The sequence below is a fragment of the Mytilus trossulus genome, chromosome 3 (assembly GCF_036588685.1).
Source record: "Mytilus trossulus isolate FHL-02 chromosome 3, PNRI_Mtr1.1.1.hap1, whole genome shotgun sequence".
NCBI classification, from domain to species: domain Eukaryota; kingdom Metazoa; phylum Mollusca; class Bivalvia; order Mytilida; family Mytilidae; genus Mytilus; species Mytilus trossulus.
In genome coordinates, this window is record NC_086375.1 from 53,061,862 (window position 1) to 53,087,687 (window position 25,826).

Genomic DNA, 25,826 nt, shown 5'->3' on the forward strand with positions numbered 1-25,826 from the left:
ATCCAATTAGATTTGCCGTTAGAAAGTGGCTATACGTTACCAGCCATCGTTACAAAGTAGCCATGTGTTTTGTGGGGATACCTTGGGAATGTTGTGTATTCAAAAGTTACGGTAAAAATCAATGTTTTCTTCATTATATTTCCATGCATACACAAGTCATACCACCAAATCCATTCTTTACAGACCTCATAAGGTAAACAGACATATTTAACTGTCTGCTTTAGCAAAAATTCGTGTAAATAAGGCCTGATGGGTCGTTTTGAATTCAAGTACAGTCGACAAACACGTGGTAGATTGTTTATGTTTGACAGTTTGCTTTACCTGAATTGCACGTCGATGTTACTATATACTTAGCAATAAGGTCCTAGCAATAACCTTTATCGTGTTATACTTTCAAGAGTTATATAATACATCTTGTCTAAGAAACAGGTCTAGCGAGGTGCAGGGACTTCCTTTACTAGGTCTTTAAATAGTGAGGGTGTAATATGATGTTTACAAATTACCATATTTACATTACAGCATTTTTTTTGCATTTGATATATTTCATATACATGTACATTTTATGTACACAAAGAACAATAGAGTAAATAAACATGCATGGATTTAAGACATTTAATTCCCACCCTAGGTATAAAATTTTATACTCATTATACATTGGAACAAATAGAACAGATTGCAATTGACATTATTATGTATTAAATGTCTAAAATCCTGATTGATGGGGCCAAATCCTCAACATATTTTTTTCTATAAAGTATACAGCAGCTCCTCCAAGGATTAGTAAGGGAATACTTTACATATAGTCCAATGGCTAAGTCCTGTCTTTTTTGTCTCTGATATTTCCTTATTTATATTATCATTTCTATTATATTCTCTTGTACATGTAGTAAGACAAAAGCTATTGGTACTCTTATTTTCCTCATTTGCCTGAAAACAATGGAATTTATTCATTGTTGATGTATGTAAAGTGACTTGTAATTTAACTGTCACTGCTAACAGGCACTTAATTGGACTCTGGTGATAAGTTTCTTGACTGTTATCTTATTGGCAATTATACCATATTTAAATGTCAGTTTCACCTTTATAACATTTAAAGAAAAGAATTTAATGATAGAATAATAAGTTGTAAAAAATTTGAAATGTTTAGCACAAGTGCAAAATTTAATTGGCATTTTATTCAAGTAAATCTAGAGGTATTGAAAAATGTTGCAATTTAAAATAAATGTTTTGCACTCAGAAAACTATAAATACAGTACAGATATTGATTTAATTAAGACTTTGAGAATATTTGCCCGTTTAATAATCATGATAATAGAAGATATAATTGTTATACCCTTTTTTTCTAATATATGTGTGGCCCTGGTCTGGCTGTGGTTTAAAATCTAAGAATGGAGTTGGTTATATTCATGTTTATCTGATTTATATCAACATTATTGTGTCAACTATATAAATCATTGTAACACATTACTTTGCTCTTCATGGCCTTTTTTAATTAGAATAAAATATCTTATCTTATCTTACATGTCTTATACCACATCTCTTTATTTTAGTACTAACAGGTTAATTTTAAAAGCATTTGAAGTAAGTGAGATGTTGACAAGCTTTTATATAGTCCATGATTGTAAATACAGATAATATCATGAGTTTTTTTTTATAAAAGTAAATAATGTGATTAAATTGATTATCTCAATTAAAAGAACTGACATTCTTATTTGATACTATGAGATTATTTCTGATATCAGAATAATAAATATCTTATTGTTGTCCTTTTTACAAAAAAACATGAACATACTTTATTTAAGTCAGTTTTATTTTTGTCTATGACTACTATAACATGGGAAGTGTCCATGCAATCTCTATTTTATACATTGTAGTATTCTCAGGTTTTTGTTTTTCAATTGATTATGCATTTTAGAGCAGGTAGGTATGAATTTGGATTAAATTTGAAGTTGATTCAGTATATTTTATGATATAATACCACTATTGTATTTCAACAAAGCATTTTCAAACTTTATTTACTGGTCAGCTTTATAGCTTATTATTCAATCAATAATTTAATTGAATGCACTCAACAGTCGGTTGCAGGACTTTTGAATTCAAATATAAAAAGAAGAAAAATAAAGCAAAATTTGAAATAATACATATAATAGGAATTATGGTGAGAACTGCATGATATCAGGTTGCAATACAGCTTTTGCTTAGTTATCTTTGTGTTGATTATTATGTTCTAAATCCCTTTCTGGTTCTTTGGGTTCAGATATTTTCTCTTGATTAAGGCAAGCAACATAACTTGTACATCTTATAAAGGTTCTTATCTCAGGGTGAATCCAGACAATTTTAAACATAAGTGGTGGTATTCTCAACCAAGGATAAAAAGGAGAGTTAATTATATGATCCCTGAATTCAAATGCATTAATCTTCCATAAAAAGAGGAGGTCACCAGAACCCCTGGGATCCACCACTGTATCTTAAAGCAGGTACAATAAAACAAGCATTGTACATGTACTTCTGTCCACTGCAAATTCATATTATTTTCATTCAAAAGTATAAATGTTCACAATTTTAAAGACTATATGTCCTTTGTTTCCATATTCAGTTTGCTTTCATGCAATGAAAAGTTCAATTCTATTGTAACACAGGTTCTACTGACAACTGATAAACCCCTCTTGTATCCTTCTATCTACCAAAAGGGTGTTTGAGAAAATACAATAAGTTCAAGTTCAGAATTTTCTTCTTTGGAAGTGTTCAATAACCTGTAAGTACTTGAAAAAATGTCATATTCAACCTTTCCATGACTATTTTAATGTTACAACAGTAGAGGAACATGGAATATTGAAAATTTACTGAAGAAATCTTCGAAAAATATCTGCAATCATTAATTTTACTCGAATTTACTGTTGTGAACTTGCAATATCCTACGATGCGCGTACCGAGTTATCTCCCTTTGATCTCCGCTTCGCAACGAATAATCTGACACAATTGCGTATCCGGGGTTTTTGTGATCTGATATAGTAAAATAAGAAGCAAAAAATGGTTTTACTTCATATTTTATACCCCTCAACACGTTACCAAACCCATTTGAGGAATTATAAAGGATTTTCCGTGGACCTACGCAAATTTTCACAAAAAAAGTTTCACTTCACTCGTGAATTTATAACATTTTAACAACACTTTTAAATGATAATTATATAAAATAAGGAAGCTTATTTAATCTAGAATTGAACTCTTTGGTTTTTATTAATGTACGAGTACAAATAAGACAATACGAGTCCAAAAACCACGAGGCGTGCACGTTTACCAAAAAATCGTAAACTCTGACCTTTTACCACGTGACCAATGTCTTGACCTTAGAAGCCATTAAATCGTTTGCCGTTCAACTGTACTATTGGTCATTATTACTTCTTAGATCTTCTCCTGCTGATCAATTTTGCTGTTTTTATTTTTTATCTATCCACTAGATTTTTTTTACCAATGATAGTTTACAAAATAATATTGGCATGTTACCCCTATGTTCTAATATTAGTATTGACAGACATATTGGTTGGTAGGTGGAATGATCAGACCCATTTTTAAAACTACTTTCTGTAAAGATGATTGTGTTATATTGGCCCAGTAGTCTTGAGAGATGATTTAAGTAGAAGTTAACAGATGACAGAAAACCCTAACTGATTCAAAATATTCACATGTCCCGGAGTCACGTGAGCTAACAATACAAGAAATTTTAACTTGATTCAGCCAATTATGACTCCATAACAACTTCTTATTATATTCTAAAACTACTTCCCTTCAGATCTCATCCTAACAGAAAAATCAGTTGTCAGTTGTTTACCTGTGAATCTATTCTGTATGCATCTTTGGACGGATCAAATTTTATCCATTTCCCATCAATGCCTTGGAAGGTATAAACAATATCTTTGATTAACTCTGACTCTGGCAGTTCATAAGAGGCTAAAAAAGTAAGAAGGTTTGACTATTATAGAGCTAGATAGCAATTTGTAAATATATGAGGGTATACAACGTATTGTTATTTATCAGCCATTTCTGAATATTGTGATATTACAGAAATGTCTGATGCAGCTTGTGTACAAGTGATTTTTTATAGGGCATCAATATTTCAAGTGTTGCAAAATCTCTGGTGAAGTGTCACAGATTTAAAAATAGTGATAAGGTCTATTGATGTGTGAACTTTATTGAATTAACCACAAACCGAATAAAAGTCCAAAGGGCTTAATCTAAATTATTCTCAATTTTGAGATTCTATTCCAGTGAACAGTACAATAATTGATTCAGTAAATACATACTATTATTACCCCCGTTAATATGTGTCCCTGATTCTGTTTTAGTAGACAGTGCAATATTTGATTTAGTAAATATATATTATTATCTCCCCTGTTATTATGGTCCCTGATTCTATTTCAGTAGACATTACAATTATTGATTCAGAAAATACATACTTTTATCTCCCCCTGTTAATAGGAATCCCTGATTCTGTTTCAGTAGACATTACAATAAAAAGTAAAAACACAAAAATACTGAACTCCGAGGAAAATTCAAAAAGAAAATCCAAAATCAAAAGGCAAAATCAAAAGTCCAAACACATCAAACCGTAATGGATAACAACTGTCATATTCCTGACTTGGTACAGGCATTTTCTAATGTAGAAAATTGATTCAGTAAATATATATTATTATCTCCCCTGTTAATATGTATCCTTGATTCATTTTAGAAGACAGTACATTACAGTGAATAAATACTGTTGATATATTCCTGTTTAGATTAAGCCCTTTGGACTTTTATTCGGTTTGTGGTTAATTCAATAAAGTTCACACATCAATAGACCTTATCACTATTTTTAAATCAATATGACCCTGTTAATATGTGTCCCTGGTTCTATTTCAATAGAAGGTACCATTACTGATTCAGTAAATACATACTATTATCCCCCCCCTGTTAATCGGTATACCCGATTCTATTTCAATAGAAGGTACAATAATTGATTCAGTAAATACATACTATTATCTCCCCTGTTAATAGGAATCCCTAATTCTATTTCAGTACAAGGTACAATATTTGATTCAGTAAATACATACTATTATCTCCCCTGTTAATAGGTATCCTTGATTCTATTTCAGTAGAAGGTACAATAATGGATTCAGTAAATACATACTATTATCTCCCCTGTTAATAGGTATCCTTGATTCTATTTCAGTAGAAGGTACAATAATGGATTCAGTAAATACATACTGTCATCTTCCCTGTTAATAGGGAATCCTGATTCTATTCCTGTACATTACAATATTTGATTCAGTTTATACATACTATTATCTCCCCTGTTAATAGGAATCCCTGATTCTATAACTGTTCTAGCACCTCTTGGCATTAATGCTGATTCTGTACCTGAAATAATCATAAACAATTTTCTATTGTCTTCTAAATTTAATACTTCCTGATATTATATTTTAATCGTACTCATTCTTTTGATAGGCTCATGAATACTTACTGTTGGGTAACTGAACTTGTATACCTTCAGTAGTGATTCATCTGACGTCTGTTCAAATGTATAATCTTATTTGCCAACATTAAAAAATTTAATAAACTTGGATGGCATCTCATTGAAAAGAGCAATAAACTTATATTACCATGTATTGAACTTTCAAGAAATTAAATGAATACGACCTAAAAGACAGTCTGATAATCATTTTGTTCCTTTTGTAATTTTTATATGGGTCATATAATCCTTTAGACAATCAATGGAAATAATTGAAAACTTAGAATATTTGATGTTTGTGAATTTTGTTTTAAAGTTTATGTCACTGGCTATCTATTTTATCACAAGCGTATATACAAAATTAGTTGGACATGCACACGTACAAAAATTGCGGTTTTTATCCAACGCAATCATAGGTTTGAACGTAGTTTTCAATTTAAACTTGTTTATATATATATATATATATATATATATTCCTCAACCCTTTCACCGATTGCTTCCCAGACAGAAGCTACTCTGAGACGATGGCTTCCCTGGCTACTATTACTCAAGTGAGAGATCTTCATAATAAATGTCAATCAAAACTTGTTTGTAGTTATTTGTGTATTTATTTCATTCACTAACACCATGTTCACAGTTTTGTTCATGTTTTGATAATTTTTTCTTCATAAAATATTCAAATTTTCCTATTATGTGAATTTTTCAAAATTCTGCTTTTTTTAACCCCAAATCATAATTTTTTAGCCCAAAATGGCAAAAATTGTACAAATTCCTCACACTGAACGATGTCCATTCCAAGTGTTTTGTACATAAAACGACGGTCGTTTTATGTCAAAAAAGTATACTAGTTTGGCTTCAATTCTTCCATATTCTTTCAAAAAAAATGTTTCCTCATTTCAAATTCTCGTAAATTCCATATATTTCCTCTGATTTTGACAGGGTTTTCAACAAACGGAAGCGCCATGTTTACACTTTCATCAGGGTATTCATCAAAGAAAGATAACTCATGTTTGCACTGTTTTGAGCGGGAAACATAAAAGAGGTATTCAAATCCTGGTAAAATGGGACTCATCGTCAGATATCTGAAGCGTGAATCCCGGTAAACCGGGACTCATCGGCGAAAGGGTTAAACATTATTCTGATACTTTACCTCTGTCAGTAAGTGTGGAAGCTAATCTCATGCCTGTACTTCTACTATTTCTGTCTTGGTCTACATGGGTGAAAGTTGTCCTGTAAAGTACAAAGTAATGTCATTATCAGGACTATTAATTCTGTATTATTTATTTTTTTATCCTTATACAGTCTTTTCACAGATGATAAATAAAAATTTCTGTCCTTTCAGTTTCTTATAATTTATAAAACATCAGTACAAATTATATTTCATCAACAAAAGCAAAAATATGTCCATTAGTAATTATTCAAAGCAGTCAAAGTAAATCAACAGATAATGATTGTATGTAGAAAGATTTTGACTCTTTTCTTATATAAGTCTTTTTAGGATGAAAAGATTCTGGAACAATAAGCCTGGTTTCTTTGCATAGATTAAATTCAAATTTTAATAAAGATATGACATTGAGAAACAAAAATAAAGTTATACATACACAGGTAAAAATGACTGTGGTACCGGTGTTGGATCATTACTATTTATGTCACTGCGTATACTACTAATACCACTGCTACCAGAGGAGTGTGTCATGGACTGCAGTGAGGTGACATCTCTACTACCTGGAGTAGGGTGCTGCAGATGATGTAGTGCAGGATTGAACGGTGTTGATGTAGCATGAGAGGGTAGTCCAACTCCAAATACAGAACTTCCCAGTCCACTCTGTTAGAAGTTAATGACAGTAAGTCAGATAACATTAAAATCATGCAAAAACATTATTTACAAGTGAAAGTCTATATTAGTTGAACATAGTTTTGTAAATGTTTATAAAATCTTTCATTAAAAGACACCACTTATCTTAAACTCTCGAGATATTTTGTGCTTTAAATTGAAGAACATTGGTCTAAACAAAAGGCAAATGTGCTTTTTGTTCTTATTGATACCCAGGGGTCTCCATTGCCTGTTTTATGATGGTGGCCCATCATAGTTAAAATATCATGGGCCACTGTCAACAGATCCCCGCCATCTATCTTCTGCCATTGTTGATGACCTAAAAATAGCATTAGTCAACCTAAGCAGTAAACTTATTCCATCTTGAGTGACAGTAAGGTAAGATTATGTTCTTTTAATGGTAAAGCATCTACTATGACAATTTTCAAGAAAGATAAAACTAAGAGTACCAAGGTCATGGCAGCAGAAAGTGAATATTTTCAGTCAACAGCTTGATTATTTATATTTTTTTTAAATGTCAACAGATGTGAGATTTTTACGGAAAGGCAAAAAATTGCAACACTGTTTATAACATTCAGTCTGATTGGATAATGTTGCAAATTTTCATGGTATCAATTCATAATTGATGCTATGACAATTACATGTTAGCACAGACCATGTATGAAATTTTTTAAATGGATGTTTCGACGTTGTTTTCTGTCAATTTCATTAGAATGGAGATATTAATATTGTATTTTAAGATCTGACGGCATCAACATGTACATTCCTCTCAATGAACACCATCATTTCTGTATTATCTATATCAATCTATAAAAATAGTACATGTTTCATAGTTAAACTTACCCTGCTGGTTGCATGGTCTGATTTAGGGGCACTGTCAGCCAATGACAGTAATAAATGAAGGATAGACCATCTATTTCTTAACACTCCCTAAAATACAAATTGAATATATCAATTTAAAATTTGATTATCAAGTTTTCTTCAAAGGTGAAAACTTATTCCCATTTTCTTATGGAAATAAGAGAATAGATGAGGATTTCATATATTACAATTATGAATTAAAGAAAATCAAGTATTCAACATAAGTTCTGATCCCTTAGCTAATCTTATAGTACAGCTGGTTTGCACAATAAATGTAAATAAAACAAATCAGCTGACTGAGATCAGTGATTACTCAACACCTCAGACACAACTCTATGTTAATTAATTCAAAATTTGCTTGGTTTCCTGTTTAAATCAAAGCAGACATAAAGATGCTGTTGTATTGATTTGGACAGTATTAGTCCTGGATCACTTTAAAAATCGTGATTTTTCTTGTCACTTACCATTTTGATTACCTTTAAGACTAGAAATTTTACAATTTGTCTCCCAAATACCTATTTTGATAGAGACACACTTTGCTGTGAAATCAGTTGAACTGCAAGTTTTAGTGATTTTCAAAAATCTTTCAGGACTAAATTAGTTGTTTCGTTGGCAAATTATGGCCTGATTGCTAACAAAACCAATTTTTCCTAACAATTTACTAGAACAAGTTATCCCTTTACCTGTGACTGAAGTTTTCTATGAAGATCCGAGAATACAGCAGCATCACTTTCCCTTCCTCTTCTGACCACTAAAAATATATAATAAACCAGATACAGAATATTAACTTAGCAATCTCTACTGTAAAGATTTTATTGATATTTGAAAGAAAAGAAAATTTGCCATGTCAATAAAGCTATTACAATTACATGTTTTACTTACATCTCCTTTTAATTCTTTCTGCAACCTGTATTTCATCATTTTCAACTAACGGATCAACTTTGCTGAAATTGTAATTTAAAAGGAATTAACTTATTATTAATTACAAATAATGAAATTTAATAAATTCAATACAGCACTCATCCATTCTTTGATATCTATAAAATAACCTCAGGCTCAAAAGAGCTAGTGTTGCTCACCTAGGTCTATGAGCATCTTGAACATTTAACAATAGACCTTCTCAAACATTGTGGACTAGAATAGGATTCATGTCAAAATCTTATATTGATTGTTGTTTTTTCATTACAGTTCTCTATTTTCTTTAGTTTCTGCCCAAACTCAAAAAATGATACAAAAAATATCAATTATGAAAATCAGTGAATCACTCCTATAAAGAGTGACCAAGAATTTGGCAAAATTTTACTTATAAATTTAAAGATCTTGTCTCATACATGTACCATCTTTTATGGTTTTCAAGATAGTAGTCAAAACCATAAAATATAAGTAATCAAAGCGCGAAAGCGCTGTAAAGGCAGTTAATTACAGGTTGTGTGTATTTCTAGTCCAGTTATATCATTATCTTCCATAGAACAGAGGTGGTTTGTAGAATTTAAGATTTAGAGTTCTTTTGTACCTAGTTCACCTATATCTAGTCTACTGTTTACAGTATATTTTCTGTGCCTCCCATGAAATGCATTTTTAGCCATGGCCTTGTCAGTTTGCTTTAAATTTATGAGTTTAACTGTCCCTTTGGTGTCTTTCGTCCCTCTTCTTTAGACATATAAGAACTTTTCCTTTTCAATATAAATAGACTATTTTTAATTATTGATTGTATACACATATTTTATGACTCCCATAAAAAATAGTTCACAAAGATTGACTAGTCTCTGTACTGTGTGTATAGCAAGGACATCAAGTAACATAATGGTAAATGTACATAGTAACATGTCAACTTTTTTGATGACCATACCTGTCAACTGTCAGTATTTGCAGAGTATTTCCCCCATCGAGCTCAAGGCTCCCAAATGGAAATTTTGTGAGAGCAATTTTGTCGACTATTTTAAGGAAAACAATTAATTCAACAATGGCTATGAGCTTGTTAATGCACGAAGAAGCCAAAAACCACATTAGAATATATTTGAAGGGAATCCATGACAAATCGCCCCACTTTTTCACTAACTCGCCTCACTTTAAAAACAAGAGTGCACACACTGAAATGTCTCGCCTTCTTTACTAATCATTGATATTCTGTTGATAGTCCTAATAATAAAGCATTATTACAACTGTCACATAATCTTAACATAAACCAAGAAAACTAAACATTGACCTTTGAACCATGAAAATGAGGTCAAGGTCAGATAAACCATGCCAGGTAGGCATGTACAGCTTACAATTCTTCCATACAACAAATAATATTGACTAATTGCTTATAGTTTAAGAAAAACAGACCAAAACACAAAAGCTTAACACTGAGCAATGAACCGTAAAAAATGAGATCAAGGTCAAATAAAACCTGTGCGACTGACATGTAAATCATGAAATATTTCCATACACCAAATATAGTTGACCTATTGCATAAAGTATTAGAAAAAAAGGCCAAAACTCAAGAACTTAACTTAAACCACTGAACCATGAAAATGAGGTCAAGGTCATATGACACCTACCAGGTAGACCTGTACACCTTACAACCATGCCATACACAAAATATAGGAGACCTATATTGCAAACAGTATAAGAAAAACAGACCAAAACACAAAACTTAACTATAACCACTAAACCATGAAAATGAGGTCAAGGTCAGATGACACCTGCCAGTTGGACATGTACACCTTACAGTGCTTCCATACACCGAATATACTAGACCTATTGCTTATAGTATCTCAGATATGGACTTGACCACCAAAACTTAACCTTGTTCGCTGATCCATGAAATGAGGTCGAGGTCAAGTGAAAACTGTCTGACAGGCAAGAGGACCTTGCAAGGTACGCACATACCAAATATAGTTATCCAATTACTTACATGTATAATAAGAGAGAATTTAACATTACAAAAAATTTTAACTTTTTTTTCAAGTAGTCACTGAACCATGAAAATGAGGTCAAGGACATTGGACATGTGACTGACGGAATCTTCATAACATGAGGCAACCATATACAAAGTATGAAGCATCCAGGTCTCCCACCTTCTAAAATATAAAGCTTTTAAGAACTGAGCTAACATCGCCGCAGCCGTATCACTATCCCTGTCGAGCTTTCTGCGACAAAAGTCGCAGACTCGACAAAAAAACTGCCCCAACCTGGATTACCAAATCACCCCACTTGTGAACTGTGTTAAATCCCTTTAATATTACTCCTGCCAACTGGTCCCATCTAATGGAAATGGGTGAAATCTAGATAAATATATTATTAACCAGGATGAATTAAGTAATGCCAACTCGACCCACTTATGGAAAAAGATGTTATTCCATTGAATATAAGTTAAATTCCTTATATTGCATTTTGATACATTTAACTGGTTACTTTTCAATTGTTATGCAAATAACTAAGCTTTAAAACTTAGTTATTCTTCAACAATCAGGTTTTTTTTAGAATTATAATCTCAGTATATATCAATAATAGTAATTAAATTAATTTTCGGTTTTTTTGTATTCTGTGTAGATTAGTTTTCATTAAAGTGGTGCGAGTTTTTATGTTTAATTGTATATATATTAATCTAAATATTACTGTTTTTTTATAAGTAGGGCGAGTTGGCAGGAGTAATATTAAACATGATTTAACCAATTTCACATGTGGGGCGATTTGATAAATCAGTTTGTGGCGTTTTTTTAAAAAGTGGGGTGATTAGCCAGTGGGGCAACTTGTCCTGCTTCCATTTGAAGGCCCCCTTGAAGGTTTTGTATGACTTTATGGACCATCTTTCACGTAAAACCCCCATGTGCATTTTGAAAAGTTGGCAGATATGTTTCTAACTCCAGGCAAAATCTACCGGTATGAATGAAAAAGAAAATTTCAATTAAGGCTATGTGGCCATAACAGCTGTCTCATTAGCATTTTAACCACTTCCCATATTTGCAATTAAAACAATAGAAGAAAATATTTAACGCAAAAACAAAACTTGCTTGTAAATATGAAATTCTCTTTACGGTATGAGTTTTTCTCATTGTTTGAGATTGTACAGTAGTACCTGTAACTGCTTATACCTATTTCTTATTCACTTTTGCTTGATAAACTCACTAAATATCAAATACATTGTACCACATCTCCTTATTTTTATAAGCATTCCAATAACATGAACAATTGTAATTCAATTCTATATACCAAAGCAAAATGAACTGCACCACTTTCATTCACTAGTATGCATCTTTTGGCAAAATACAAGTTCTTAAATGACACAATATATATTTATTGATAAAAAAATAAAATTTAGTATACAACTCTTTAACAAGTATAAAAAAAAGCACAGCTGTGTCATAACTTGTGAAATCTGTGCTGAAAACATAGACATTGGTTTTGAGTAATTCCATATGTGAAGCTCAACATTAGCTCGTCAGCTGGTGGTGGACAGTTAAATATATAGTTCCTTTCTGTAGGCTAGGATGAATGACTTTTCAGGAAAACCAATTTCACAAATCAAAACTTTCCTCTAGATTTCTCCTACAATATTCATCCAGTTTAGTTCTTTTGTTTTAATTGGACACCGTCCTGATTTTTAATTTTGCAAACCATTCAGTCTCTTGCTTGCAAATGGTGCATGAAAATAGGATGCTTCTACTTCTACTTCTACTATGTAATGACCGCCTTCAACACGTTGAAGTTTACGTCACTTGTACTGCGCATTGCTTTGTGAATATATTTATATACATTGAAATATAACAAATTTGTGATAGTAAACAAAAAAAAACAAAAACAAAAAATTTTTACATAGTGATAGTGCATATTTTTAATTTATTATTTTTAAATATTAAGATAAAACTATTTACACATGATGAATTTATGGGCTGTAGGTGTAGTTTGAGACGGCTACTTTGAACGACTCTATAGAGTCGCTCATCACAATACTCAGGGGAAGGCTGTTCCAGATTTTAATTGTGCGTGGGAAAAATGATTGTTGTCTTATTTGTGTTCGGCAGGATGGAATTTGGTATGAGAGTGTGTGCATGTTCCTGGACTGTCTGTTTTTGTGATAGCAATGAGGTGATATGAAATTTTATAGAACATGACCAGGCGTGCATCAGTTCTTCTCTGTGCCAGGTCTCTCCATTTCAAATGATCTAGCATGTCACTAACGCTTGAAGTGTTTCTGTGTCGGTTAGTGACATATCTAGCAGCCCTTCTTTGTACTTTTTCTATCTTGTTAATATCCTCAGTAAAGTAAGGGTCCCAAACTGAACAGGCATATTCTAGTGATGGTCTGACTAAAGATTTATATGCCTGTTCCTTTACTGAGGTGGAACTGATGTTAAGATTCCTTCGAAGAAAACCTAGTGTGCTGTTGGCTTTATTACAGATGTTGTTAATATGACTGTGCCATTTTAAGTCTGATTGAATTGTCACACCTAGGTATTTTGCCTTATCAACATGTTCAAGAATGTGGCCATGTAAAGTGTAATTATATACGAATGGATTTTTATTCCGGCTGATGGACATGACATTACACTTGTCAGGATGGAAAGCCATTTTCCATGTATTTTCCCAAATGCCTAGTGTGTTGAGGTCTTTTTGAAGGGTTTCGCAATCACTGTTTGATTTTATTACCAGATATGCAATGGTGTCATCTGCAAATAGGCGTATGGTGGAATTTAGCCCAACTGGTATGTCGTTTATGTAAAATAAAAACAGACTTGGGCCCAGAACAGATCCTTGAGGCACTCCGGACTTTACAGGGACATAGCATTAAGTCTCACCCTCTAGGATAACTGCTTGGGTACGACATGATAAGAAGCCCTGTATCCATGCATTTGTTTTCCCCTGTATCCCATAGTAGTTTAATTTGTGTGTTAACAAGTTATGACTGACTTTATCAAAAGCTTTGGAGAAATCCATTATAAGTACATCTGTTTGTTTTGAGTTTTCCATATTTTTAGTGACATCATCTACAAATTCCAAAAGTTGAGTTTCACAAGATCTGTTTTTTCGAAAGCCGTGTTGTAGGGGATACAGGATGTTATGTTTGTCTGCGTGTGTCATGATTGCGCTAACTACAATATGTTCCATAAGTTTACAACATATACATGTCAAAGAAATAGGTCTATAATTCTCTGGATTATATTTGGAACCTTTCTTGTAGATGGGTGAAACATGTGCAGTACGCCAGTCAGTAGGGACTTCGCCAGTGTCTAATGATTTTTGAAATATAAGGCATAGTATTGGTGAAATTTCATGTGCTAACTCCCTAAGGACACGTGGCTTAAGTTCGTCTGGTCCACTTGCCTTGGATGGGTTTAAATTTAGAAGAAGTTTTGAGATACCTTGGATGGTGATGTTTATGTCGGGCATGATAGGGTAAGCTGTTTTCTGTTGCATGTATTGATTGTTTTCAAATTCAGTAGTACTGATTTTGTTTGGTTCTGAGAAAACTGATTGAAACTGAGTGTTGAGTGCATCAGATGGGTATGGCAGTAGACAAGTCTCTTTAAAGTGGGTTTGTGCCCTGAAGAAAAAGTTTTATAACCAGGGGTGTGGAAATGCTATGCCCGACTCGTACATTTGAACAACCTGACAAGTAATTATTTTTGTCTTGGTTGCCCGTGGACAAGTAAAAAAATACACAAGACAAAGTTGAAATCCAACAAAAACATAAAATTAATTTCAAAACGTATAGAGATGTTTAATTTATGTAAGAGAAACAAATGTTCAGCAAGTAAAAACATCAATGTTCATGACGATAAATATTACATGATACCGGAAATAGATCGATTACCAAAATAAATAAAATAAGTATGCGAACCCGAGTCGCGTAACATTGCATTGGCTTTGTCCATTGACCCGGGATCGTCGATTAGGTTTTATCCGTCATTTGCCGGAAGTGTCATTTTGGCGGGAAATCATGTACACATACACACGTAGATTGGCTGGTACCCGATCGTAATGTTACACATCACATATATCAAATAGCTAATACCCGGAACGTAGTACCGGGAACCAGGATAAAACGTGGACAACATACATAACTAGAACCGAAATTGAAAACGCTTTACGGTTTCTCGTTCATAAACCGAATTCCGCTTTGAATTATAGAAGATGCAATATTAATCATGTTCAGTCGACTTTTCATTGTTATATCAACGTCTGAACTAATTAAAGAAACTTTAGATGTCAGATAACATTCAAATTGACCCGACCTCTTTCCACACGGAATACACATAATGATAGTTTGTAGTCAGGTTGACTGCTTATAATGCAAAATACACACTAATAACAAGTTCTAAAAAACGAACAATACACACTGATCGTTTCTTTAGTCCCCAATGTAAATGAAAGAAACAAAAACCATATTATACCATAAAAAGAAGAGGAGAAATTCGAACATTTCCGGATCTATTTCTGGCCAAAAGACCCCCTACAAAGATTGCGTATGAAAAGATGAACCTCATGACTTAAAAGTCAGGCCTTAAAGCACTGCCTTTAAAAATCATCATTACAGGACAAGTTTAGAGTCTTTTGACGATTTCAACATCTTGTCTTGTTAATCAATATTGGTAAACAAAGTTTCTCTCTATCTTTTATAGTTTTGTAGATCTTATTAGGTAAACATGAAAAATTAATGGTAGAATTATATGCCAATTTAGTTAAATTTTGAAGTGTACTTTCAGAAAAGATGTACATGTATGTAATAGTTACCAACGATGACAGACACCATTGAAGTCATTAGAAAAGCCAAGTGGGCAAAAAATATGAACTGATAAACATTTATATCATAACTTGTTGATGTTGTATTATTGTGATAACCAAATTTCTTTTTCTAGAGTGGTTGTGAATCATAATACAAAACTACCAAATGATTTTAATGTCTGAATTTTTCTCAGTTTATTGATAAAATAAATATTGTACCCAGATCGGTGCACACAACACATGTTTGTATTAACCTTCATTAGGTACACACAAGAAGGTAGTTGATATTATATAAAATATTGGGTATCTTAATACATTAAATGAATGAACATGTCAGAACTATATGGTTTGTATGTATCTTACGTACCTTCCAACTATCCTTAATGCATGCTGAAGAACTGGTAAAATAACATCTACAAAAAAGACATATATATCATTACCTATGTATTCTCAAGCAAGAAAATGAAGACTCAATAATACAGAAGTTCCATATTTAACTACGTACATTTATATACACAAACTGTACAGTAAGCAAAATAAAAATAAACAAGCCTTTAATCATTTCAAATGATAATAATGAATATTCCTATACATTGTAACCCATACTACATTGTATATATGCAAGTTTATAATCAATGAGTTCAGAAAGTTTCTCAAAAGAAAAATCAAGAATGTAGGTGTACATACAATAATGACAACTGTTTGCAAATGGTGATTGTTTGACACCCAATTTCTTTCTTAATATAACCCGAATTGATTTTACTGTCTATATAAGATAAAAATTAATTCATTTTTAATTTAATTACACCTTATGCAAGAATCCTGGGTTTTGATTGGTTGATTATGATAGCCAGTGTATTTTTCACCAATTTACTGTTATTAAATCAATAAATGAATATCTTCATTTTTTAACTTCGCCAGGGTATTATATGCAAAAAGCATATGCCCTTTATACCCTATCTGCCGTGGTATTTCCAAAAAAATACTCTATCCGACTGGACGCTTGTAACGTAACGCTCATCAATGCTTTTTATAACGTTAATTACATTCGGTGTAATTAAACAGATATATCATGTTAATGAGGGGTATTTGCAAAAAATACCAGTCTTGAGAATGAATTTCCTTCACCTTTTGACACACGAAATTTAACGTTCTCTTGACTGGTATTTTTCACAAATACCCCTCCTGAACATGATATATCTATTTAAAAAACACATTAAATATCATTTTTTTACATGAAGCTAGTTCTTTGTATTAAATCATTGAAAATGGTGTCATAAATACAATTCAAAACACAACATGCACAACTAACATCTGATTTAGGTCGCAGTTTATGACGTATTACCCCAAAAATTATTGATTATCGTCCATGCATTCCTTGTCAATGGGTGTGGGTTTTTTCCCAACCTGTTAAATCTGCAGGAAAGAATTTTATTTGTTTGAAGAAATCATTGAAAAAAGTTTTTCATTCCAAAAGTCATGGAGATAGAATAAAAGACAATGTAAACAAACCAACACCTGTTTTCCTGTTAGAGATATCTTGACACTGACAAGCTATTTGAGGACGATAAACAATTAATTTTTAAGAAATAAGTGCGAACTAAACCTGGCAATTTGAAATTCGAAAAATACATGGCTCTTTAGTTGGAAAATAGTAAAAAATCAAAGAGCTTTAGGCGGCCTCACATTCATGTACCCCTGCATGTCCCTACATTAGTCACTGGAAAAATAAAATAACTGTAAGGGGAAAAAAATAGCATCATAATTTCCTGTCGATATCTGCACATCTATATAGTAAAGGTTTCATGAAATTCTGATGTGTGGTTTCAGAGGAGTTGCGATGACAAGAAAAAGGACGGACGGACTGACAGACTGGTCAAAAACATTATACCCTATGCAACTTTGGTGTGTGGGGTATAATTATCACAAAGACCTAAGTCAAGAACTATACCCTTGCAGATCTAGGGGGCTCAGAATAATTCATTAATTTTAAGCCTAGAGGGATCAACATACATTTGAATGCACTTTAAATGTTGCAAAAATCATACTCAAATACTAATACTCTTTCACAGATATTTAACACCTGCCTCATATCATATTTACTTCATTACAGTTTCAATAACGACAAAAAATGTGGACACACATTCATGCCTAACAAAATATTTGGTGCATGTCTGAAGATGTTTGATGTCAGACCTTTGGTAGATAACACTGAACATGTTTATTTACCCTCAGAAAGGCCTGTTATTTTACAACAAAGTTTCTGTAACAATAATGTCTCAGTTTCATTTGTGCCCCTCCTATCCATAGCACAAAAAGTGCCAGATATTGACCATTTGCAAGAGAATTGTTTTGCCGCGCTACGGGCAATGCGCATGAAATGTAAAGTTATTTTATATTTTCGAATAAAATAAAAGAAAAAAGGAAAGTTTTGAATTAACAATATTGTTTAAAAGAATCTTTTTATATGAGCAACGAATCATAGAAAATTGTGAGCAAAATAATTATACGAAACTAAAGTCTGAAAAACTAGAGAAGGGTGGTCTCAAAATACAAAATGAACTATAATCATACAAAGGCTTTTCTTTACAGTCAATTAAAATAAAGTAAAACAAACGTTTAAACACGCTGAATTTGTTTGTATGTACAACACGTATTACAGTTTGAAAAATCTAAAACAAACTGAATAAAACGTATGGTACCGGTATGGTTCAATAAACGTTATTTAAACGTTAGATTTTTCTCTACATTGAACTAGGAACATACATATCAAGTTATGTTAGATATACTGCTCCCAGATTGAAGTGTATTTGGAATTGACTGTTAACAAAAGCTATAGAAATGTTCCTAATATTTGAATACATTCTAAATTAAAGATGTATACCAATTAATCATATACAAACCCAAGCTATCAAGAGTGTTCACTTAGTTATAGTTACAGTTAAGGAGATAAATATTTAAATTCTAACTATCATCCTGCCTGAGTGATACTTTTATTTTGTCATTGTACAAGTCACGTCTACATTGACTATTCATGGCGTTAAAACTCAGGCTAACGGTCTCTGGGATGTTGATTTATTGTACGTTTTTCTATTTTGTAATGTTAACCGCTTTTTCAGGTTAGGGTGAGGGTTGGCGCCTTTAAAAACGTGTAAACTCGCTGAATATATGTTTGTATCTGTCCTAAATCAGGAACCAATACATTGTTTATTGGTTGTCGTTTGTTGTGGTACTTACTGTTTTCTCGTTTCTTGCTGTTTATATTGATTAGACCGTATCCGGACGGTTTTCCTGATTGAATTGTTTTGCACTAGTCACTTTGGTCTCTTAATTTTATAGCTTGCTGTTCAATATGAGCCAAGATTCCGTATTGAAGGCCATACTTAGTAAAATTGAGAATGGAAATGGGGAATGTAGACCTATATAATTGTTTACTTTTAACACATTGTGACTTTAATTGAGTTATCTCATTGACACAGTCACTCATACCACCGATCTCATTTTTATAAAAATTGAGAATGGAAATGGGAAATAGGTCAAAAAGATAACAACTAGCCAAATATATACACCATTCTTCCAACACTCTGATTTGTCTGTTTCCAGTAGTAAAATGTTTTAACTAAGATCATATGCCGTTATCATTGCAAACACGTACTTCGCAAACATGTGGACAGAAAAGAAATACACACCGTACGTTGGTTCAAAAGGAACATCCCAATTTTTTATTTTTTTTTATTAGGGAACGAAAAATGGTCTCTTGTAAATAGTAGTATATGGTTTCACGTGTGAAACTAATTTCAATCAAGAAAAAGACAATGACAGTCATTTCTGTGCATGCATGTGTAGTACAGTTTTTGTGGTAAATAGTAAGAATATTATTTTTATTTAAAGCAGAAACAATACTTACCGTACTATAGAAGCCTGTATAAAACGATATTTGACATTTTTTTGTTTTGTTTGTGCTGTCAATACATATTAGGGACCTGGTCTGAAACGTGCAAAAATTATAATTCTTACGAAAAAAACATAAATCAGCCAGTTGTTTTTTCTCACTTGCATAGTTCCAGTGTCTTTAGTTTTCTATGTATAGTGTTTTGTGAACTAGTTTGTCTTTCGCCGTCTTTCATTTGTTTTTGTTTTAAAAAAAAAAAGGTTATCTGCATCCTGATAATTTCCAAGTTATTGCTGTAGGGAAAAGAACCTTTGCAAAAAATCCATCTTTACAAATTCAGCAAAATATTTTATCTTGTGAAGAAACAGTAAAATTACTTGGAATTGATATTGATTACCAACTAAAATTTGATGCACATATAAGTAACTTGTGTAGAAAGGCATCACAACAGCTGAATGTTCTCAAGAGAATTGGATCATTTTTAAACAGATTAAATAAACTTACAATTTTTCATACTTTTATTTTGAGTAATTTTAATTTTTGCCCTTTGGCTTGGCATTTTTGTACAGAGAAAAATTCTAAAAAACTTGAAAAAATACAAGAGAGAGCATTACGATTTGTATACGACGAGTATTTATCATCCTCTGAAACTCTTCTTGAGAACGCAAAGCAATCTAATTGAAATGTTGATCTCTGATTACGTTATACTGCTCATATGCAGTATAACGTAATCAGAGATCAACATTTCAATTAGATTGAACGCAAAGGTTCCAACCCTACAAGTAAGACGCATCAGGACAATGGCACTTGAGACTTATAAAATTTTAAATAATTTGGCTCCTGTATGTTTACAAAATTTAATAAAAATTAAACACACTAAATATTCTTTTAGATACAGCAATATTTTGGTTGTACCACAGGTAAGAACTACCTCATATGGAAAAAAATCTTTTAGTTTTGCTGCTGCTACTTTATGGAATAGCTTACCTGACCACTTCAGGACTGTTAACAGTTTCTCACATTTTAAGAGTCTTGTACAGTCCTGGAGTGGAACAGAATGTTTTTGCTCTGCCTGCAGATAACTTTGTGTTACAATATTTATGCTTTTTATGTTGCATTAACAGCCTGCGTTGCAACTGAAATTTTTGTTTTTTACCTTTTAAAATTTGAAATATTTGAAATTTTTACTTTATAAATCATAAATTAGTTAAAAATTAATTTTCAGTAAACAGAAAATTTTTAAAAATTTTAGTGCTTCATATATATGTTTTGGTATTTTGCAAGATACATGTATATGCTATTTGCTTAGAGTTAATTTTTGGTACTGCTTCTTATTATTTATTGCATGCTGCATGCCTTGTTTTATTTGTTATTGCATATGTTTTTATATTCGGTGAAAAGCTCATTAGAGCTTATGTTTGTATTGTTTGTCAATATGCCGAATCCAAATAAAGTTTTACTTACTTACTTACTTACTTACTTACTTATAATTTATATCAAAGTATTGTTAGCTGCATAGTCTTAATTATTAATAAAATTTATATTTCATGTAGCTCCTCGTCTGACATTTATACACAATGAGGTCGTGTCCTGTCTTGATGCTAATATTGATTTTATAAATATGATGTCACGTCCTCGAAGATGGGAATCACTTACACTGAATTTCTGAGAATAACTTAACTGGTTCCAAAATAAAATACATCTTGACGATGGTATCCGGTCGTGTTATAATACATAATAATTGCATGGGTATATATATATAGTCATATTTTCGTGGTTGGTTTCTCAGAACTTATCTAACCACCATTACAATGATCTGATAAAAGTGCGAGTATATAACTGAGAATGGTATGTTGTTTCAATAACTCTTTGTGTATATAAATATTTGTCTGATATGAATTCTTGAATGTGTCTTGTACAAGTTATATTTGTCTGATATGAAGTCTTGAATGTGTCTTGTACAAATTATATTTGTCTGGTATGAAGTCTTGAATGTGTCTTGTACAAGTTATCATTTGTCTGATATGAAGTCTTGAATGTGTCTTGTACAAATTATATTTTTCTGATATGAAGTCTTGAATGTGTCTTGTACAAGTTATATTTGTCTGATATGTACCGATTATCAGGTTATCTGCATGTTGATATCGTAAAATATCAGCTGCGAGACATAATATGAAGCTTTTTGTCGAGTGAGTGTAGCGAACGAGATCAAAAAGCCTTCATATAATGCCAAGCAGCTGATATTTTACAATATCAATATGCAGATAATCTGATAATCGATTTATCGGGCTATATTTGCGTGTTTCGGAAGTGTTTTCTTTGTTCCGCCAGTACACAAAATATGACTTGATAAGTTCGGGTCAAAGTTATTAACGTCGGTTCAAACATTATGACGTTGCTGATATGTCCGGGTCAAAGTTATCAGTAAGGCCGGGTCAACGTATTTGACGTCACAAAGACATGATACGGAATAATATTAAGAGCTGAACAGAGTGATATAGACGGACAAACTCCGGACAGTGATCGTTTCCGTTCCGGAACTTTTTTCCCTTACTCCATTAGTGTAGAGTAGTATTCGGGCCCGTATGCGGATCGGAACTGGAACTGCCGGGGAGTTTGATAGACGGAGGGACGACCGATAAGACGTCTTAAATGTGTCTTGTACAAGTTATATTTGTCTGATATGAAGTCTTGAATGTGTCTTGTACAAGTTATATTTGTCTGATATGAAGTCTTGAATGTGTCTTGTACAAGTTATATTTGTCTGATATGAAGTCTTGAATGTGTCTTGTACAATTTATATTTGTGGTCTCTTGTTGTTGAATCTTCTCTAGTTCTTAACATAACTTGGATAAGTCTTCCTTATACTTACCGGTAGGGATGGAGCTCAATTGTATATCCTTTTGATTTTCTCAGTGTATGCTTAAGCTGTAGTTTTAACACATATGACCTCGGGCGATATTTTCTTTTTTCGGTTTGATAACTTTATATTTTCAATTTAATTTTTTTACTTTTCACTTATTTTGCTATTTTTTATTTTCTATTTTCTGATTTACAGTAAATATTAATGTTCCGCCTGTGTCACTTTCAAAATCAAATGAAAATATCAGCATAAAAACGGTACTGAGAAAAAGCGTAAGTAATAAGAATGCGATGTCATGAGATTTTAGGTAAACTTGGTACTTTTATTATTCGTTATTGCTGTTCATATGTTATATGTGAAATCTCTAAGTATTTGTTTACTTCTTAGTTTTGATTTTTTTTCATGATAAAATGATTATATAGATATAGGGAGATGTATTCGACTTGAATACAGTTTTTGTCGTCTATTTCCGTTAGACACTTCATCGAAGCTCAGAATTCTATATTTCATAACTGGAATTTAATTGCATCTTTATAAAAAAAAAAAAGCGCTTACCTCAGAAAAAAAAATACTAAGCCAAACTTTTGCAATACGATTATATCACATTTAGAAGAAGTTAGCTACATGTATATCCTTTAACTTTACTTCCCTCTATATAGTTGATATTCTCTCACTAAATAATTCAAAATTTGGTGATTATGTTGAATGCATCTATCCAATCGAACTAGTCTAAGAGATAAAGGATACAACAGATACAATTAAGTCGGCCTCATATCTTGACTTACATATAGAAATTGAAAATGAGGGTCAGTTGAAAACAAAACTTTACGACAAATGAGATGATTTCAGCTTTCAAATTGTGAACTTTCCATTTCTAAGTAGTAACACACTAGCAGCGTCTGCAAACAGGCTTTATATCTTTCAATTGATACGATATTCCCGTTCTTGAATTTCTTATCATGATTTTCTTGATAGAGAGTTGCTGCTCACAAGGATGCTATTAAACTAAGAGTTCCAAAAGGTGAAGTTGAAATCATCCCTTCGTAAAATTTACGGACGCCATCACGAGTTGGTTGACCGTTATGTAATAACCGTTTTACAGATGATATCGGATATGTTCCTTATACGTCATTTATAAATACAATCCCCTTCACTTTCATTAATGTGACCTACCGAATAAGACTTTTTACCGGATTAGTTGTAACATGAGCAACACGACGGTTGCCACATGTGAAGCAGGATCTGCTTACCCTTCCGGAGCACCTGAGATCATGATCCCCAGTTTTTGGTAGGGGTCGTGATGCTTATTCTTTAGTTTTCTATGTTGTCTCATGTGTGACTATTGTTTGTCTTTTTTATTTTTAGCCATGGCGTTGTCAGTTTATTTTCGATTTATGAGTTTGACTGTCCCTCTGATATCTTTCGTCCCTCTTCTAGTTTATGCTTATATACACATGCAGAAAAAAACTAGTTTAAATTGAAAATTTGTATGACAAGTTTCCAGACTACAGACAATTTGAGAGCATTTTTGTTACTTTTTAAAAATTAACGAGATTGCACATGATCATCTCATCTACATTTTGCGTGTATTAATTTTTCTGATGATCAGAAAACATAATTACGTATATATCAAAGCCTCGAAACCTAAATTTTGTATTAGAAAATTTATATTTTCTAAAGATAATTCATGAAATCATAATATTACAGGAAACTTTTGAACCAAATTGTGTGTGTATGCTAAACTACATATATGCATTTTATATACTGAGTGCCAATGAAAACGCAACACTTTTGTTTTTCAAAAAAATCTTATAATTTTTATTTCATTTATATGAGAACTTTGTACAGTTGGTTTAAAATGACTTTTAAGACAATTGACGACAACTTTACGGTTGAGTGATTTTTGGAAAAAATGCGAAGTAAGGATTATTTTGAACGGACATAAACCGAGTTCACCGCTTTTCAACATACGCACCATTTTCACGATTTTGTCATTTAAAGCTTGGCTAATGTCATGAATTTTCCCGCCCTTATTTTAAGGAAACTGCAATCAACATCTGAGTAAATCCCAGGACTGTCTGACAACCAGCGACATGCAGTTTTGGGCATGATCCAATGAAGCCTTTCACTGCATACAATTACGAGAGGACTGAAGTTGTAGCCTCTACAATAACCCAAATCATCCACAAATTCAACCAAAATGGATCATTTATTGATAAGCGACATCCCGGGTACAAAAAGCAAGAAACGCTCAGCCAGACCGATACATTTGGTCTTAAACATATTCGATATTGACTCTGATGGGTGTACAAAGGTCACGAGAGTTCAATGGTGGTCACAGTAGATCCTTTCGAGCAATTTCAGTAAAGCACCATTTGCGTAGAAATTGTTAAAGAGCACCAAAGTCTTTCCTTGGTGACATCTAAACGGCTGTAAGACGTAAATATCGAATTCTGTAGACCAAAAATCATTCAATGTGTACCAAAAACCGTCGGTGGCGGTAACATAGACATTTGGCACCCATCTTGGCCAAAAGTCATGTGTTTCGCCCGATTTTGGTCCGACCGAGCAAATTTCGCATCAGGTTGGACATGGTTTAGACGATGAAAACCACCACCAATATCATAAAGTCAGATTGAGTTTGATATGCGGGACAAGTGGAACAAAATTCCTCGAGATCACATTAAACGTCCGGGATGATTAATTCCACGGCGCTGTCGAGATTGCGAGCGCTGACGTTACGCTCGATGTTGGTGTCACTTTTGGTAACGTCGTATGTTAACGTCAAAATCATATTATATAGACGTTTTGTAATATTGACGTCCAGTATATTCGTTAAACACTTGGTTTTCTGCAAATGAAAGGAGATATGGATGTGTGCCAGGTGACCTCTAGACAAAGGAAATATAAGATAAATGCGTATGGTGATTTGTGAAAAGGACTGAAATTGTGGGATTTACGCTACATTCAAATCCACGCGAATGCATTCATGCACAATTTGTTTTAAAATAATGCTTACCGGTTGAAAAAAACAAGATTTTTGTTTATTATGAAAATCGTACTGAAGGAGAGAAACGCTTTACAATTTAAGATTTTTTAAATACTTAAGATCTTTTTGTTTTAACTTTAAATATGGTTGGAGGGAGGCCCGGTATTTTTTATTTTTATATCAACCTTA

General features: G+C 32.5%; 1 protein-coding gene across 2 annotated transcripts in view; it reads right to left on the minus strand.

Annotated features, from left to right (window-relative positions):
- The window catches only part of LOC134711820 (gamma-tubulin complex component 3 homolog), a 48,212-nt gene extending 29,949 nt beyond the window's left edge, over positions 1-18,263 (minus strand). The window contains exons 1-9 of one of the 2 annotated variants that reach the window (XM_063572722.1): positions 18,123-18,263; positions 16,261-16,306; positions 9,066-9,127; positions 8,867-8,934; positions 8,166-8,252; positions 7,090-7,313; positions 6,639-6,718; positions 5,320-5,397; positions 3,830-3,948 (exon numbers count right to left, since the gene is read on the minus strand). In XM_063572722.1, coding sequence (XP_063428792.1) covers positions 3,830-3,948; positions 5,320-5,397; positions 6,639-6,718; positions 7,090-7,313; positions 8,166-8,252; positions 8,867-8,934; positions 9,066-9,127; positions 16,261-16,306; positions 18,123-18,201 — 843 coding nt within the window. In that variant the 5' untranslated portion in view covers positions 18,202-18,263. Of the gene's footprint in view, positions 1-3,829; positions 3,949-5,319; positions 5,398-6,638; positions 6,719-7,089; positions 7,317-8,165; positions 8,253-8,866; positions 8,935-9,065; positions 9,128-16,260; positions 16,307-18,122 lie in introns of both variants that reach the window. The other variant, XM_063572721.1, reaches the window with a different exon arrangement.
- Positions 18,264-25,826: the final 7,563 nt, after the last annotated feature.